Genomic DNA, 18,091 nt, shown 5'->3' with positions numbered 1-18,091 from the left:
TGTCCGGGGAGGGGCCCAGGAATCTGGGGAAGGGGCCCAGGTGTCCGGGGGGGGCCCAGGTGTCCAGGGAGGGACCCAGGTGTCCAGGAAGGGACCCAGGCGTCCGGGAGGGACGCAGGTGTCCGGGGGGGGGCCCAGGTGTCCGGGAGGGGCCCAGGAGTCCGGGAAAGGGCCCAGGCGTCCGGGAGGGACCCAGGCATCTGGGAAAGGGCCCAGGTGTCCGGGGAGGGGCCTAGGAGTCCGGGGAGGGACCCAGGTGTCCGGGAGGGGCCCAGGAGTCCGGGGAGGGACCCAGGTGTCCGGGAGGGACCCAGGCGTCTGGGAAAGGGCCCAGGTGTCCGGGGAGGGCCCAGGAGTCCGGGGAGGGACCCAGGTGTCCGGGAGGGACCCAGGCGTCTGGGAAAGGGCCCAGGTGTCCGGGGAGGGCCCAGGAGTCCGGGGAGGGACCCAGGTGTCCGGGAGGGACCCAGGCGTCTGGGAAAGGGCCCAGGTGTCCGGGGAGGGGCCCAGGTGTCCAGGGAGGGGCCCAGGTGTCCGGGAGGGACCCAGGTGTCCGGGAGGGACCCAGGTGTCAGGGAGGGACCCAGGTGTCCGGGGAGGGGCCCAGGTGTCAGGGAGGGACCCAGGTGTCAGGGAGGGACCCAGGTGTCCGGGGAGGGGCCCAGGCGTCCGGGGAGGGGCCCAGGCGTCCGGGCGCACCTTGTCCCAGTGGAGGCTGGCCGGCGGGTTGCCCCCGCGGGCGATGCAGTCCAGGCGCAGGGTGGCCCCCGCTCGCACCCGCGGCCCCTCCAGGCCCTCGATGGTGGGGGCCTCGGGGGGGACTGGGAGGCACTGGTCAGACTGGGAGGCACTGGGAGGTGCTGGGAAGGGTGCTGGGTAGGCTGGGAGGCACTGGGAGGGGCTCTGGGGGGACTGGGAGGAACTGGAAGGCACTGGGAAGGGTGCTGGGCACATGGATAGGGACTGGGATTGGCGCAGGGTGAACTGGGAGCCACTGGGAGGGGCACTGGGTGGACTGAGAGGTGCTGGGAGGCACTAGGAAGGGTGCTGGGCAGACTGGGAGATACTGGGAGGGGCTCTGGGTGCCCTGGGAGGCACTGGGAAGGGCTGTGGGTACACTGGGAGGTACTGGGAGACACTGGGAGGGGCACTGGAAGGTACTCAGAGTGGCACTGGGTGGACTGGGAGGGACTGGGAGGGGAGGCTGGGCAGACTGGCAGGCACGGGAGGCACTGGGAGGCACTGGGAGGGGCTCTGGGAGGCACTGGGAAGGCCGAGGGTGCACTGGGAGGCACTGGGAGGGGCACTAGGGGCACTGGGAGGCACTGGGGGGGCACTGGGAGGCACCGGGAGGGCCAAGGGTGCACTGGGAGGCACTGGGAGGGGCACTGGGGGTACTGGGGGCACTGGGGGGGCACTGGGGGGCACTGGGGGGCACTGGGGGCTCACAGAGGACGCTGACGGCGACGGCGGCCTCCGGCGGGTCCCTCCCGGCCTCGTTAGTGGCCGAGCAAACGAGCTGCTTCCCGTGGTCGGGCGGCTGCAGCGTCAGCCTGCAGGACAGCCGGGCCGCACTGGGCTGTACTGGGCCGCACTGGGCTGTACTGGGCCGTACTGGGCTGCACTGAGCTGCGTTGGGCCCTACTGGGCTGTACTGGGCCGCACTGGGCTATACTGGGCCGTACTGGGCTGCACTGGGACCTACTGGGCCGCACTGGGCCATACTGGGACCTACTGGGAGGCACTGGGCCATACTGGGCCGCACTGGGCTGTACTGGGCCGCACTGGGCCGTACTGGGCTGCACTGGGCCGTACTGGGCTGTACTGGGCCGCACTGGGCCGCACTGGGCCATACTGGCCACTACTAGGCCTTACTGGGCTGGACTTGGCTAGAGTGCACCATTAGTGGCTGCTACTGGGGTTTACTGGGCTTTACTGGGCTGGACTGGGCTTTACTGGGCTGGATTGGGCCGTACTTGCTGTTACTGGACATTACTGGTTCATACTGGTCCATGCTGGTCACTACTGGGCCTCACCATACTGGCCACTACTCAGCCACACTGGTTCATACTGGTCCATAGCGGCCACTAGAGGGCCTTACTGGTCTGCGTCGCTCGGCACTGGGCACTACTGGCCCTTACTGGTTTGTTCTGGTCCATGCTGGGTGTTACTGGGCTAGACTGGTCCTTAGCAGCCCATAATGGTTCTTACTGGTCTGTAATAGGTCTCACTGGTCCATGGTGGTCCATGGTGGCCCATACTGGTTCTTACTGGTCTGTAATAGGTCTTACTGGTCCATGGTGGTCCATGGTGGCCCATACTGGTTCTTACTGGTCTGTAACGGGTCTCACTGGTCCATGGTGGTCCATGGTGGCCCATACTGGTTCTTACTGGTCTGTAACAGGTCTCACTGGTCCATGGTGGCCCATACTAGTTCTTACTGGTCTACACTGGACTGTAGGTGCCTACAGGGATCTGTACTGGTCCGTACTGGATTGTACTGGCCCATGCTGGTGCGGAGGCAGCGCAGGGGCGGCGGGGGGGCACTGGGGGGCACTGGGGGGCACTGGGGGGCACTGGTGCTCACCGGACGGAGGCCTCGGCGGAGCTCAGCTTGGGCCGGGAGCCGTCCAGGAGGCGGGAGGAGACGGCGGGCAGCGGGAGCCCCCCTGCGGCGGCCCCAAAACCGCCCCGATTCACCCCAAAACGCCCCCGCGGCGGCCCCAAAACCGCCCCGATTCACCCCAAAACGCCCCCTGCGGCGGCCCCAAAACCGCCCCGATTCACCCCAAGACACCCGCCCCAAAACCGGCCCCAAAACCGCCCCGATTCACCCCAAATGTGTCCTGAAACTGGCCAGCAGGCAGCGGAAAACCAGCTCGTGTCCCCCGTGTCCCCCCATGTCCCCCCATGTCCCCCATGTCCCCCATGTCCCTCCATGTCCCCCCGTGTCCCCCCGTGTCCCCCCATGTCCCTCCATGTCCTCCATGTCCCCCATGTCCCCCCATGTCCCTGTCTCCTCCATGTCCCCCCATGTCCCTCCATGTCCCTCCATGTCCCCCCATGTCCCCCATGTCCCCCATGTCCCCCCATGTCCCCCATGTCCCCCATGTCCCCCATGTCCCTCCATGTCCCCCCATGTCCCTCCATGTCCCCCATGTCCCCCATGTCCCCCCATGTCCCCCATGTCCCCCATGTCCCTCCATGTCTCCCCATGTCCCTCCATGTCCTCCATGTCCCCCCGTGTCCCTCCGTGTCCCCCCGTGTCCCCCCGTGTCCCTCCATGTCCCCCCATGTCCCCCATGTCCCTCCATGTCCCCCATGTCCCCCCGTGTCCCTCCGTGTCCCCCCGTGTCCCCCCATGTCCCCCCATGTCCCTCCATGTCCCCCATGTCCCCCATGTCCCTCCATGTCCCCCATGTCCCTCCATGTCCCCCCATGTCCCTCCATGTCCCCCATGTCCCCCCATGTCCCCCCATGTCCCCCATGTCCCCCCGTGTCCCCCGTGTCCCCCCATGTCCCCCCATGTCCCCCATGTCCCTCCATGTCCCCCATGTCCCCCCATGTCCCCCATGTCCCTCCATGTCCCCCCATGTCCCCCCACGTCCCCCCATGTCCCTCCATGTCCCCCATGTCCCCCCATGTCCCCCCATGTCCCTCCATGTCCCCCATGTCCCCCCACGTCCCCCATGTCCCTCCATGTCCCTCCATGTCCCCCATGTCCCTCCATGTCCCCCCATGTCCCCCATGTCCCCCCATGTCCCCCCATGTCCCCCCACGTCCCCCATGTCCCCCCATGTCCCCCCATGTCCCCCCGTGTCCCCCATGTCCCTCCATGTCCCTCCATGTCCCCCGTCCCCCCATGTCCCCCCGTGTCCTCCATGTCCGTGTCCCTCCATGTCCCCCCATGTCCCCCCGTGTCCTCCATGTCCCCTCGTGTCCCCCCATGTCCCTCCGTGTCCCCCCATGTCCCTCCATGTCCCCCATGTCCCCCCGTGTCCCCCCATGTCCCCCCATGTCCCTCCATGTCCCCCCATGTCCCTCCATGTCCTCCATGTCCCTCCATGTCCCGTGTCCCCCCATGTCCCTCCGTGTCCCCCCATGTCCCTCCATGTCCCCCCATGTCCCTCCATGTCCCCCCGTGTCCCCCCGTGTCCTCCATGTCCCCTCGTGTCCCCCCATGTCCCCCCATGTCCCCCATGTCCCCCATGTCCCTCCATGTCCCCCCGTGTCCCCCCGTGTCCTCCATGTCCCATGTCCCTCCATGTCCCCCCGTGTCCCCCCATGTCCCCCCATGTCCCTCCATGTCCCCCATGTCCCCCCGTGTCCCCCCATGTCCCCCCATGTCCCTCCATGTCCCCCCATGTCCCCATGTCCCCCATGTCCCCCCATGTCCCCCCGTGTCCCCCATGTCCCCCCATGTCCCCCCATGTCCCTCCATGTCCCATGTCCCCCCATGTCCCTCCATGTCCTCCATGTCCCTCCATGTCCCCCCATGTCCCTCCATGTCCCTCCATGTCCCCCATGTCCCTCCATGTCCTCTCGTGTCCCCCCATGTCCCTCCGTGTCCCCCCATGTCCCTCCATGTCCCCATGTCCCCCATGTCCCCCATGTCCCCCCATGTCCCCCCGTGTCCCCCATGTCCCCCCATGTCCCCCCGTGTCCTCCATGTCCCCCCATGTCCCTCCATGTCCCTCCATGTCCCTCCATGTCCCCCATGTCCCCCCATGTCCCCCCATGTCCCCCATGTCCCCCCATGTCCCTCCATGTCCCCCCGTGTCCCCCGTGTCCCCCCGTGTCCCCCCGTGTCCCCCCATGTCCTCCATGTCCCTCCATGTCCCTCCATGTCCCCCATGTCCCTCCATGTCCCTCCATGTCCCCCGTGTCCTCCATGTCCCCTCGTGTCCCCCCATGTCCCTCCGTGTCCCCCCATGTCCCTCCATGTCCCCCATGTCCCCCCGTGTCCCCCCATGTCCCCCATGTCCCCCCATGTCCCTCCATGTCCCTCCATGTCCTCCATGTCCCCCCATGTCCCTCCATGTCCCTCCATGTCCCCCATGTCCCCCCGTGTCCCCCCATGTCCCCCCATGTCCCTCCATGTCCCCCCGTGTCCCCCCGTGTCCCCCCATGTCCCCCCATGTCCCTCCATGTCCCCCCATGTCCCCCCATGTCCCCATGTCCCCCATGTCCCCCCATGTCCCCCCGTGTCCCCCATGTCCCCCCATGTCCCCCCATGTCCCTCCATGTCCCCCCATGTCCCCCCATGTCCCTCCATGTCCTCCATGTCCCTCCATGTCCCCCCATGTCCCTCCATGTCCCTCCATGTCCCCCATGTCCCTCCATGTCCTCTCGTGTCCCCCCATGTCCCTCCGTGTCCCCCCATGTCCCTCCATGTCCCCATGTCCCCCATGTCCCCCATGTCCCCCCATGTCCCCCATGTCCCCCCATGTCCCTCCATGTCCCCCATGTCCCCCCGTGTCCCCCCATGTCCCCCCATGTCCCCCCATGTCCCTCCATGTCCTCCATGTCCCTCCATGTCCCTCCATGTCCCTCCATGTCCCCCCGTGTCCCCCCATGTCCCCCCATGTCCCTCCATGTCCCCCATGTCCCCCCGTGTCCCCCCATGTCCCCCCATGTCCCTCCATGTCCCCCCATGTCCCCCCCATGTCCCCATGTCCCCCATGTCCCCCCATGTCCCCCCGTGTCCCCCATGTCCCCCCATGTCCCCCCATGTCCCTCCATGTCCCCCCATGTCCCCCCATGTCCCTCCATGTCCCTCCATGTCCCCCCATGTCCTCCATGTCCCTCCATGTCCCCCCATGTCCCTCCATGTCCCCCCGTGTCCCCCCGTGTCCCCCCGTGTCCTCCATGTCCCCTCGTGTCCCCCCATGTCCCTCCGTGTCCCCCCATGTCCCTCCATGTCCCCCATGTCCCCCCGTGTCCCCCCATGTCCCCCCATGTCCCCCCATGTCCCTCCATGTCCCCCCATGTCCCCCCATGTCCCTCCATGTCCCCCATGTCCCCCCGTGTCCCCCCATGTCCCCCCATGTCCCTCCATGTCCCCCATGTCCCCCCGTGTCCCCCCATGTCCCCCCATGTCCCTCCATGTCCCCCCATGTCCCCATGTCCCCCATGTCCCCCCATGTCCCCCCGTGTCCCCCATGTCCCCCCATGTCCCCCCATGTCCCTCCATGTCCCATGTCCCCCCATGTCCCTCCATGTCCTCCATGTCCCTCCATGTCCCCCCATGTCCCTCCATGTCCCTCCATGTCCCCCATGTCCCTCCATGTCCTCTCGTGTCCCCCCATGTCCCTCCGTGTCCCCCCATGTCCCTCCATGTCCCCATGTCCCCCATGTCCCCCATGTCCCCCCATGTCCCCCCGTGTCCCCCATGTCCCCCCATGTCCCCCCGTGTCCTCCATGTCCCCCCATGTCCCTCCATGTCCCTCCATGTCCCTCCATGTCCCCCATGTCCCCCCATGTCCCCCCATGTCCCCCATGTCCCCCCATGTCCCTCCATGTCCCCCCGTGTCCCCCGTGTCCCCCCGTGTCCCCCCGTGTCCCCCCATGTCCTCCATGTCCCTCCATGTCCCTCCATGTCCCCCATGTCCCTCCATGTCCCTCCATGTCCCCCGTGTCCTCCATGTCCCCTCGTGTCCCCCCATGTCCCTCCGTGTCCCCCCATGTCCCTCCATGTCCCCCATGTCCCCCCGTGTCCCCCCATGTCCCCCATGTCCCCCCATGTCCCTCCATGTCCCTCCATGTCCTCCATGTCCCTCCATGTCCCCCCATGTCCCTCCATGTCCCCCATGTCCCCCCGTGTCCCCCCATGTCCCCCCATGTCCCTCCATGTCCCCCCGTGTCCCCCCGTGTCCCCCCATGTCCCCCCATGTCCCTCCATGTCCCCCCATGTCCCCCCATGTCCCCATGTCCCCCATGTCCCCCCATGTCCCCCCGTGTCCCCCATGTCCCCCCATGTCCCCCCATGTCCCTCCATGTCCCCCCATGTCCCCCCATGTCCCTCCATGTCCTCCATGTCCCTCCATGTCCCCCCATGTCCCTCCATGTCCCTCCATGTCCCCCATGTCCCTCCATGTCCTCTCGTGTCCCCCCATGTCCCTCCGTGTCCCCCCATGTCCCTCCATGTCCCCATGTCCCCCATGTCCCCCATGTCCCCCCATGTCCCCCATGTCCCCCCATGTCCCTCCATGTCCCCCATGTCCCCCCGTGTCCCCCCATGTCCCCCCATGTCCCTCCATGTCCTCCATGTCCCTCCATGTCCCTCCATGTCCCCCCGTGTCCCCCCATGTCCCCCCATGTCCCTCCATGTCCCCCATGTCCCCCCGTGTCCCCCCATGTCCCCCCATGTCCCTCCATGTCCCCCCATGTCCCCCCATGTCCCCATGTCCCCCATGTCCCCCCATGTCCCCCCGTGTCCCCCATGTCCCCCCATGTCCCCCCATGTCCCTCCATGTCCCCCCATGTCCCCCCATGTCCCTCCATGTCCCTCCATGTCCCCCCATGTCCTCCATGTCCCTCCATGTCCCCCCATGTCCCTCCATGTCCCTCCATGTCCCCCATGTCCCCCCGTGTCCCCCCATGTCCCCCCATGTCCCTCCATGTCCCCCCGTGTCCCCCCGTGTCCCCCCATGTCCCTCCATGTCCCCCCATGTCCCCCCATGTCCCCATGTCCCCCATGTCCCCCCGTGTCCCCCATGTCCCCCCATGTCCCCCCATGTCCCTCCATGTCCCCCCATGTCCCTCCATGTCCTCCATGTCCCTCCATGTCCCCCCATGTCCCTCCATGTCCCTCCATGTCCCCCATGTCCCTCCATGTCCTCTCGTGTCCCCCCATGTCCCTCCGTGTCCCCCCATGTCCCTCCGTGTCCCCATGTCCCCCATGTCCCCCATGTCCCCCCATGTCCCCCATGTCCCCCCATGTCCCTCCATGTCCCCCCGTGTCCCTCCATGTCCCCCCGTGTCCCCCCGTGTCCCCCATGTCCCCCCGTGTCCTCCATGTCCCCCCATGTCCCTCCATGTCCCTCCATGTCCCTCCATGTCCCCCCGTGTCCCTCCATGTCCCCCCGTGTCCCCCCGTGTCCCCCATGTCCCCCCGTGTCCTCCATGTCCCCCCATGTCCCTCCATGTCCCTCCATGTCCCCCATGTCCCCCCATGTCCCCCCATGTCCCCCATGTCCCCCCATGTCCCTCCATGTCCCCCCGTGTCCCCCGTGTCCCCCCGTGTCCCCCCGTGTCCCCCCATGTCCTCCATGTCCCTCCATGTCCCTCCATGTCCCCCATGTCCCTCCATGTCCCTCCATGTCCCCCATGTCCCCCCATGTCCCCCATGTCCCCCCATGTCCCTCCATGTCCCCCCATGTCCCTCCATGTCCCTCCATGTCCCCCATGTCCCCCATGTCCCTCCATGTCCCTCCATGTCCCCCATGTCCCTCCATGTCCATGTCCCTCCATGTCCCCCATGTCCCCCCATGTCCCTCCATGTCCCCCATGTCCCCCATGTCCCCCCATGTCCCTCCATGTCCCCATGTCCCCCATGTCCCCCATGTCCCCCCATGTCCCCCATGTCCCCCCATGTCCCTCCATGTCCCCCATGTCCCCCCGTGTCCCCCCATGTCCCCCCATGTCCCCCCATGTCCCTCCATGTCCTCCATGTCCCTCCATGTCCCTCCATGTCCCCCCGTGTCCCCCCATGTCCCCCCATGTCCCCCATGTCCCCCCGTGTCCCCCCATGTCCCCCCATGTCCCTCCATGTCCCCCCATGTCCCCATGTCCCCCATGTCCCCCCATGTCCCCCCGTGTCCCCCATGTCCCCCCATGTCCCCCCATGTCCCTCCATGTCCCCCCATGTCCCCCCATGTCCCTCCATGTCCCTCCATGTCCCCCATGTCCCCCCGTGTCCCCCCATGTCCCCCCATGTCCCTCCATGTCCCCCCGTGTCCCCCCGTGTCCCCCCATGTCCCTCCATGTCCCCCCATGTCCCCCCATGTCCCCATGTCCCCCATGTCCCCCCGTGTCCCCCATGTCCCCCCATGTCCCCCCATGTCCCTCCATGTCCCCCCATGTCCCTCCATGTCCTCCATGTCCCTCCATGTCCCCCCATGTCCCTCCATGTCCTCCATGTCCCTCCATGTCCCGTGTCCCCCCATGTCCCTCCGTGTCCCCCCATGTCCCTCCATGTCCTCCATGTCCCTCCATGTCCCCCCATGTCCCTCCATGTCCCCCCGTGTCCCCCCGTGTCCTCCATGTCCCCTCGTGTCCCCCCATGTCCCCCCATGTCCCCCATGTCCCCCATGTCCCTCCATGTCCCCCCGTGTCCCCCCGTGTCCTCCATGTCCCATGTCCCTCCATGTCCCCCCGTGTCCCCCCATGTCCCCCCATGTCCCCCCATGTCCCTCCATGTCCCCCCGTGTCCCCCCGTGTCCCCCCGTGTCCTCCATGTCCCCTCGTGTCCCCCCATGTCCCTCCGTGTCCCCCCATGTCCCTCCATGTCCCCCATGTCCCCCCGTGTCCCCCCATGTCCCCCCATGTCCCCCCATGTCCCTCCATGTCCCCCCATGTCCCCCCATGTCCCTCCATGTCCTCCATGTCCCCCCATGTCCCTCCATGTCCCTCCATGTCCCCCATGTCCTCCATGTCCCCCATGTCCCTCCATGTCCCCCATGTCCCCCCATGTCCCTCCATGTCCCCCCGTGTCCCCCCATGTCCCCCCATGTCCCTCCATGTCCCCCATGTCCCCCCGTGTCCCCCCATGTCCCCCCATGTCCCTCCATGTCCCCCCATGTCCCCATGTCCCCCATGTCCCCCCATGTCCCCCCGTGTCCCCCATGTCCCCCCATGTCCCCCCATGTCCCTCCATGTCCCATGTCCCCCCATGTCCCTCCATGTCCTCCATGTCCCTCCATGTCCCCCCATGTCCCTCCATGTCCCTCCATGTCCCCCATGTCCCTCCATGTCCTCTCGTGTCCCCCCATGTCCCTCCGTGTCCCCCCATGTCCCTCCATGTCCCCATGTCCCCCATGTCCCCCATGTCCCCCCATGTCCCCCCGTGTCCCCCATGTCCCCCCATGTCCCCCCGTGTCCTCCATGTCCCCCCATGTCCCTCCATGTCCCTCCATGTCCCTCCATGTCCCCCATGTCCCCCCATGTCCCCCCATGTCCCCCATGTCCCCCCATGTCCCTCCATGTCCCCCCGTGTCCCCCGTGTCCCCCCGTGTCCCCCCGTGTCCCCCCATGTCCTCCATGTCCCTCCATGTCCCCCATGTCCCTCCATGTCCCTCCATGTCCCCCGTGTCCTCCATGTCCCCTCGTGTCCCCCCATGTCCCTCCGTGTCCCCCCATGTCCCTCCATGTCCCCCATGTCCCCCCGTGTCCCCCCATGTCCCCCATGTCCCCCCATGTCCCTCCATGTCCCTCCATGTCCTCCATGTCCCTCCATGTCCCCCCATGTCCCTCCATGTCCCTCCATGTCCCCCATGTCCCCCCGTGTCCCCCCATGTCCCCCCATGTCCCTCCATGTCCCCCCGTGTCCCCCCGTGTCCCCCCATGTCCCCCCATGTCCCTCCATGTCCCCCCATGTCCCCCCATGTCCCCATGTCCCCCATGTCCCCCCATGTCCCCCCGTGTCCCCCATGTCCCCCCATGTCCCCCCATGTCCCTCCATGTCCCCCCATGTCCCCCCATGTCCCTCCATGTCCTCCATGTCCCTCCATGTCCCCCCATGTCCCTCCATGTCCCTCCATGTCCCCCATGTCCCTCCATGTCCTCTCGTGTCCCCCCATGTCCCTCCGTGTCCCCCCATGTCCCTCCATGTCCCCATGTCCCCCATGTCCCCCATGTCCCCCCATGTCCCCCCATGTCCCTCCATGTCCCCCATGTCCCCCCGTGTCCCCCCATGTCCCCCCATGTCCCCCCATGTCCCTCCATGTCCTCCATGTCCCTCCATGTCCCTCCATGTCCCTCCATGTCCCCCCGTGTCCCCCCATGTCCCCCCATGTCCCTCCATGTCCCCCATGTCCCCCCGTGTCCCCCCATGTCCCCCCATGTCCCTCCATGTCCCCCCATGTCCCCCCCATGTCCCCATGTCCCCCATGTCCCCCCATGTCCCCCCGTGTCCCCCATGTCCCCCCATGTCCCCCCATGTCCCTCCATGTCCCCCCATGTCCCCCCATGTCCCTCCATGTCCCTCCATGTCCCCCCATGTCCTCCATGTCCCTCCATGTCCCCCCATGTCCCTCCATGTCCCTCCATGTCCCCCATGTCCCCCCGTGTCCCCCCATGTCCCCCCATGTCCCTCCATGTCCCCCCGTGTCCCCCCGTGTCCCCCCATGTCCCTCCATGTCCCCCCATGTCCCCCCATGTCCCCATGTCCCCCATGTCCCCCCGTGTCCCCCATGTCCCCCCATGTCCCCCCATGTCCCTCCATGTCCCCCCATGTCCCTCCATGTCCTCCATGTCCCTCCATGTCCCCCCATGTCCCTCCATGTCCCTCCATGTCCCCCATGTCCCTCCATGTCCTCTCGTGTCCCCCCATGTCCCTCCGTGTCCCCATGTCCCCCATGTCCCCCATGTCCCCCCATGTCCCCCATGTCCCCCCATGTCCCTCCATGTCCCCCCGTGTCCCTCCATGTCCCCCCGTGTCCCCCCGTGTCCCCCATGTCCCCCCGTGTCCTCCATGTCCCCCCATGTCCCTCCATGTCCCTCCATGTCCCTCCATGTCCCCCCGTGTCCCTCCATGTCCCCCCGTGTCCCCCCGTGTCCCCCATGTCCCCCCGTGTCCTCCATGTCCCCCCATGTCCCTCCATGTCCCTCCATGTCCCCCATGTCCCCCCATGTCCCCCATGTCCCTCCATGTCCCCCCGTGTCCCCCGTGTCCCCCCGTGTCCCCCCGTGTCCCCCCATGTCCTCCATGTCCCTCCATGTCCCTCCATGTCCCCCATGTCCCTCCATGTCCCTCCATGTCCCCCATGTCCCCCCATGTCCCCCATGTCCCCCCATGTCCCCCATGTCCCCCATGTCCCTCCATGTCCCTCCATGTCCCCCCATGTCCCCCCATGTCCCCCCATGTCCCCCATGTCCCCCGTGTCCCTCCATGTCCCCCCATGTCCCCCGTGTCCCCCATGTCCCTCCATGTCCCCCCATGTCCCTCCATGTCCCCCCAGTCCCCCCATGTCCCCCCACATCCCCCCGTGTCCCCCCGTCCCCCCCCAGGTCTCACCCAAGGACAAGGCCACCCTCGGGGGGGGTCTGCCGTCCCCCGCCTGGCACCGCACCTCCTGGGGGGTCCCGGCCACCCAGGTGGGGCCGCCGGGGGGCAGCGCCAGCACCGGGCGCCCCGGGGGCACTGCGGGGGGCGGCGCGCCGTGACCCCCTGCGCCCTCCCGGTGACCCCCGCCAGTGCTCCCAGTAACGCCCAGGGCCCCCCAGTGCTCCCAGTGCCCCCTAGCGCCCCCCACTTCCCTCCCAGTGCTCCCAGTCACCCCCACAGTGCTCTCCCAGTGCTTCCCAGTTCCCTCCCTGGCCCTCCCAGTGCTCCCAGTGACCCCCACAGTGCTCTCCCAGTGCTTCCCAGTTGCCTCCCAGTGCTCCCAGTGACCCCCAGTGCTCCCAGCGTCCACCCAGTGCCTGCCCAGTAATGCCCAGTGCCCCAACAGTGCCTCCCATTTCTCCCAGTGACCCCCCAGTTCCCTCCCAGTGCTCCCAGCATCCCCCACAGTGCTCTCCCAGTGCTTCCCAGTTCCCTCCCAGTGCTCCCAGTCACCCCCCCAGTGCTCTCCCAGTGCTTCCCAGTTGCCTCCCAGGCCCTCCTAGTGCCCCCCAGTTCCCTCCCAGTGCTCCAAGCATCCACCCAGTGCTCTCCCACTAACTCCCAGTGTCCCTGCAGCGTTTTCCAGTGCTTCCCAGTGCCCTCCCAGTGCTGCCAGCATCCCCCCAATGCCTGCCAAGTAATGCCCAGCACCCCCCCAGTGCCTTCCAGTGCTTCCCAGTTCCCTCCCAGTGTTCCCAGTGTCCCCCCGTTGCCTCCCAGTGCTCCCAGCATCCACCCAGTGCTCGCCCAGTGCCCCTACAGCGTGTTCCAGTGCTTCCCAGTGCCCCCCAGCGCTCTCCCAACAACGACCCGTGCCTCCCAGTGCCTCCCAGTGGGGCCAGGCGCACCCAGCACGGTGAGCAGGGCGGGCCGCGACGCCCGGGGCCCGGTGCCGTTGGCGGCTCCCAGTTGGCACTCGAAGGCGCCGTCGTCCTCCAGCGTCACCCCGGCGATGCGCAGGTGGTGCTCGCCTGCGGGGCCCAGGCGTCCGGGAGGGACCCAGGCGTCCGGGGAGGGACCCAGGCGTCCTGGGCCCTCTATTCCCTCCCCCCTTTTTGGGGCCCAGGCGTCCGGGCGATGCCCCATTTACCCCGCCCCCTGCAGACCCCGCCCCCTCCGGGCAGGCCCCGCCCCACTGACCTCGCCGCGGGTCGCCGGCCAATCGGTAGCGGGGGAAGGCGGCGGTGGGCGGGGCCCCCAGCAGCAGCCCGTCCTTGGCCCACTGCACGGCCCCGCCCCCCGGCCCCACCACGCACCGCAGCTCCGCCTCCTCGCCCAGCCCCGCGCTCCGATTGGACGGCTCCTCCAGGAAGCCCGGGCTGGCCACGCCCCCTGTGGAGGAGGCGAGGTGGGGGCGGGGCCGCCTCAGGCCACGCCCCCCCCAGTGACGACCCCCCCCGACCTCCCTGTGACCCGCCTCCGCACCCCTCCCACCCCGGTGACCCCCCGGTGACCTCGTGACCTCCCTGTGACCCCACTGTGCCCCCCGGTGACCCCACCGACCTCCTCGCTGACCTCCCTGTGACCCCCGACCTCTCCATGACCCCCGCATGACCCCCGACCCCCCCGTGACCTCGCTGCACCCCCCCAGCGACCCCCCGTGACCTCACCACCTCCCCCACCCCCACGACCCCCCCGTGACCCCCCGCTGACCCCAGCCCCGCCCCCTCACCTGTGACCCCGCCCAGCAGCAGCAGCAGCACCAGCAGCCAGGGGGAGGGGCCGGCAGTCGGCCCCGCCTCCTGCCCCACCCCCCCCACGGGGGCACCAGGGGTCAGCAGGAGCGGGGGAGGGGGAGCAGGGGGCCCTGCCCCCCCCCAAGACCCCCCCAGACCCCCAACTGCCCTCCCCAGCTCCCTCTGGCCCCCCAATTACCCCCCCGGGACCCCCAACTGCCCCCCCAGACCCCCAATTACCCCCCCAGGACCCCCAACTTCCCCCGCAGACCCTTAACTGCCCCCCCGCCCCCCTCTGGCCCCCCAATTACTCCCCTGGGACCCCCAACTGCCCCCCCAGCCCCCTCTGGACACCCAATTACCTCCCTGGGACCCCCAACTGCCCCCCCAGACCCCCAATTACCCCCCCGACCCCCAACTTCCCCCCTGGCCCCCTCTGGACACCCAATTACCTCCCTGGGACCCCCAACTGCCCCCCCAACCCCCTCTGGACACCCAATTACCCCCCGGGACCCCCAACTTCCCCCCCAGACCCCCAATTACCCCCCCAGGACCCCCAACTTCCCCCCCAGACCCTTAACTGCCCCCCGGCCCCCTCTGGACACCCAATTACCACCCTCGGGACCCCCAACTTCCCCCCCAGACCCTTAACTGCCCCCCCGGCCCCCTCTGGACACCCAATTACGACCCTGGGACCCCCAACTGCCCCCCAGCCCCCTCTGGACACCCAATTACCCCCCGGGACCCCCAATTGCCCCCCCAGACCCCCAATTACCCCCCCCAGACCCCCAACTTCCCCCCCGGCCCCCTCTGGACACCCAATTACCACCTTCAAGACCCCCAACTGCCCCCCCAGACCCTTAACTGCCCCCCCCAGACCCCTCTGGACACCCAATTACCCCCCCGGGACCCCCAACGACCCGCTCTGCCCCCCAGACGCCCCCCCCAGGGCCACTCACGGGGCCCCGGCGTCCGGCCATGGCGCAGGGGGGTGAGCGAGGAGGTCCCGGACGCCTGGGCCCCTCGGAGCGGGGGCAGGGCGCTGACGCCGGGGAATTTGGGGAATGCGGGGGGGACGGCGGAGGCGGGGACGGCCGGGGCCCAGGCGTCCGGGGCTGCTGCGGGGGAGGGGGTGGAGCTCGGGGACCTCTCTGATGGCCCCTATGGGGTCCATAGGGGATGGGGGGGGGATCATGGGCTCTCCTTGGGGTCTCTCTGGGGTCCCTATAGGGCGGCGGGGGGCTTAGAGCCCCTATAGAGACTCTACAGCCTCCATAGGGGATGGGGTGGCTATGGTCTCTCCTTGGGGTCTCTCTGGGGTGCCTATAGGGCAGCAGGGGGCTTAGAGCCCCTATAGAGACCCTACAGCCTCCATAGGGGATGAGGGGGAGGCCTATAGGGTGCCCACAGCTCAGGAAAGGACTACATGCTCCCTGTGGGGCCCATAGGGCACAAGAAGGCAACTAAGAGGTCTCCGTGAAGCCCCTCTGGGGTCTCTATGGGGCCCGTAGGGGACAACAGCATGCCTCTGGGCTCCCTATAGCGTTCCCGTAGGGTGGAAGGGGGCTGCAGGGTGCCTATAGAGCCCACAGGGGACAGGAGGGGGCTACGAGATCCCTTTGGGGTCCCTATAGCGTGTGGAGGAGCACCTTATGGGTATCTACGGGGTGTCTATGGGGCAGGGGACGCTGCGAGGTGTCTATGGGGTCTCCAGGGAGGCCCTATAGGGTGCCTATGGGGCCCATAGGGGACAGGGAGGGGGGCTATGGGGTCCCTATAGGGTGTGGAGTGGGGACCTATGGGTCCCTATGGGTGTCTATGGGGCAGGACACGTTGCAAGCTCTCTATAGGGTGCCTCTAGGCTGCCTATGGGGGGCAAGGCCTGGCACGAGGAGCGGGGTCAGGCCAAACTGGGCTGGGCTGGCTCTTACTGGTTTGTGCTGGTCTGTACTGGTCTCTACTAGTCCATACTGGTTCACTGTACTGTAGTGCCTGGGGGCGGGGCCTGGGGGTGAGAGGGTGGGGCTAAGACCATGCCCCGCCCCCCAACCTCCCCTTCCCCCCCCTGTGATGGGGCCCAACGGCCCCAGTGTGAGGCGGGAGGAGGAACTGGGAGGAACTGGGGCCACAAGGGAACCCCCCCCACAGCCTACACCTCCCATCATGCCCCACGGCAAGGCCCAGAGACCCCCCCCACAGCCTACATCTCCCATCATGCCCTGCAGCAAGGCCTAGAGACCCCCACAGCCTACATCTCCCATCATGCCCCGCAGCAAGGCCCAGAGACCCCCCCACGGCCTACATCTCCCATCATGCCCTGCAGCAAGGCCCAGAGACCCCCCCACAGCCTACATCTCCCATCATGCCCTGCAGCAAGGCCCAGAGACCCCCCCACAGCCTACATCTCCCATCATGCCCTGCGGCAAGGCCTAGACCCCCCCCCACGGCCTACATCTCCCATCATGCCCTGCGGCAAGACCCAGAGACCCCCCCCCACAGCCTACATCTCCCATCATGCCCTGCGGCAAGGCCCAGAGACCACCCCCCACGGCCTACACTTCCCATCATGCCCCGCGGCAAGGCCCAGAGACCCCCCCCCCACGGCCTACACTTCCCATCATGCCCCGCGGCAAGGCCGAGGATGAGGAGGGGGCGCAGAGGAAGGTGGCGCAGGCGGCTCCGGGGTCCCGGGCGCTTGCTGCCGCCACGGGGAACGGCTGGCGCCTCCAAAATCGCTGTTTTTTCACCCGTTTCCCCAGCTAGGCAAGGGCGGGAAGCAGCTATTTTCGGGGCCGGCCGCAGCTGTCGACGGCCTCGCATCCGCGGCGGGCAGGCAGCGTTAGCTGCTCCGAGGCGTCGTCCTTATTAGCCGGGCTGGGAAACGACGTCGGCGCGGCCGCCGTTTCGCTGCCGGCGACGCGAATAAACCTGCAAGGCGGGAAAAATAAGAATAAAATGAGTTTTACGCTGCGCTAACTAACGCCGAGGCAGCCGCGAAGCGTTCCGGCTCCGGCGCGGCGAGCCGAGGCGCGGGAGGGAAACGGCGGCCCTTTCCCCCCCCCCCCCCATCGAGGTTCGCCCCACGGCAGAGGAGCCGAACCCCCCCCCAGCGTGGCCAAAAAGGGCCGCACGGCTCAAAGAGGCCGGAGGGGAGGGAAGGAGGGGAAGAGGGTGGCGGCGGAGGGGGCTGAAGTCAGCTCTACCCAAATCCTACCTCAAGGAGACGAGGCCTGAGGCCGAGGTGAGGGGCACCCGCGAGACCATGGTGGGGGGGGGGACAGCGAGGACAAGGGGGGGGACACCAAGGGGGCAGCGAGGCGGCTGCCGCTTACCCGGGGGGGGGGGGGTCGCCCCGAGGGCCGGGCTGCAGCTCGGCGACGGCGGTCAGGCCTCCACGGCGGCCATTTCGCGGCCGCCTCCAGGGGCGGAGCCGCCATTTTGTAGGCGCTTGTTGGTGGGGGGGGGGGGAAGAGCCGTTTAACGGCTGCTGAGGCGGGGGAAACGGCTGTTTAACGGTCGCGCAGCCGGGGGGGGGGGGGCGCAACGGCCGTTTAACGGGCGCTGCGATGGGGGGGGGAAGCGGCCGCTTAACGGCCGTTTAACGGTCGCGCAGGTGGGGGGAGGGAGCGGCCGTTTAACGGTCGCTCGAGGGCCTCGCGGGCACGCGCCCGCTCGGCGGGCGGCGCCCATTAGCCGCCGCGGAGCGGGGGGGGGGCCGCTGGCGCGCGCTGATTGGCCGCGCCGCGGGGAGGGGGCGGGGCGGCGGCCCTGGAAGCGGTGGCTGGCGGGCGGGAGGGGGGAGGGGGTCCACGTGAGGGCGAAGGAAGGGGGTGGAGGAGGGAGGGGAGGGCGGCGCTGATTGGGCGCCGCGGGGCGGCTGGCGCGCGCTGATTGGGCGCGGCGCCCCCGGGGGGGCGGGGCGTGGCCGCGGGCGGGAAGCGGCCGCCTCGGAGCTTCGTCGCTGTGAGGCGATGGCAGTGTGTGGGGGCCGGGGGGGGGTCCCTGTGGGGCTAGGTGGTCTGTATGGGGCTGGGGGGTTCCTGTGGGGCTATGGGATCCCTATGGGGCTATGGGGGTCCCTGTGGGGCTG

General features: G+C 68.4%; 1 protein-coding gene across 1 annotated transcript in view; it reads right to left on the bottom strand.

Annotated features, from left to right (window-relative positions):
- The window catches only part of NPHS1 (NPHS1 adhesion molecule, nephrin), a 30,703-nt gene extending 14,686 nt beyond the window's left edge, over positions 1-16,017 (bottom strand). Inside the window, exons 1-9 of the mRNA XM_068929466.1 lie at positions 15,933-16,017; positions 14,961-15,119; positions 13,998-14,067; positions 13,466-13,657; positions 13,174-13,296; positions 12,236-12,361; positions 2,588-2,669; positions 1,450-1,553; positions 700-821 (exon numbers count right to left, since the gene is read on the bottom strand). Of these exons, the coding sequence (XP_068785567.1) occupies positions 700-821; positions 1,450-1,553; positions 2,588-2,669; positions 12,236-12,361; positions 13,174-13,296; positions 13,466-13,657; positions 13,998-14,067; positions 14,961-14,981 (840 nt within the window). The 5' untranslated portion in view covers positions 14,982-15,119; positions 15,933-16,017. The remainder of the gene's footprint in view (positions 1-699; positions 822-1,449; positions 1,554-2,587; positions 2,670-12,235; positions 12,362-13,173; positions 13,297-13,465; positions 13,658-13,997; positions 14,068-14,960; positions 15,120-15,932) is intronic.
- Between the last annotated feature and the right edge of the window lie 2,074 nt (positions 16,018-18,091).

Source organism: Struthio camelus, unplaced genomic scaffold (assembly GCF_040807025.1).
Source record: "Struthio camelus isolate bStrCam1 unplaced genomic scaffold, bStrCam1.hap1 HAP1_SCAFFOLD_115, whole genome shotgun sequence".
Classification (NCBI taxonomy): Eukaryota; Metazoa; Chordata; class Aves; order Struthioniformes; family Struthionidae; genus Struthio; species Struthio camelus.
The sequence above is the reverse complement of the archived record's forward strand: the minus strand, read 5'-3'. Positions and strand labels throughout refer to the sequence as shown.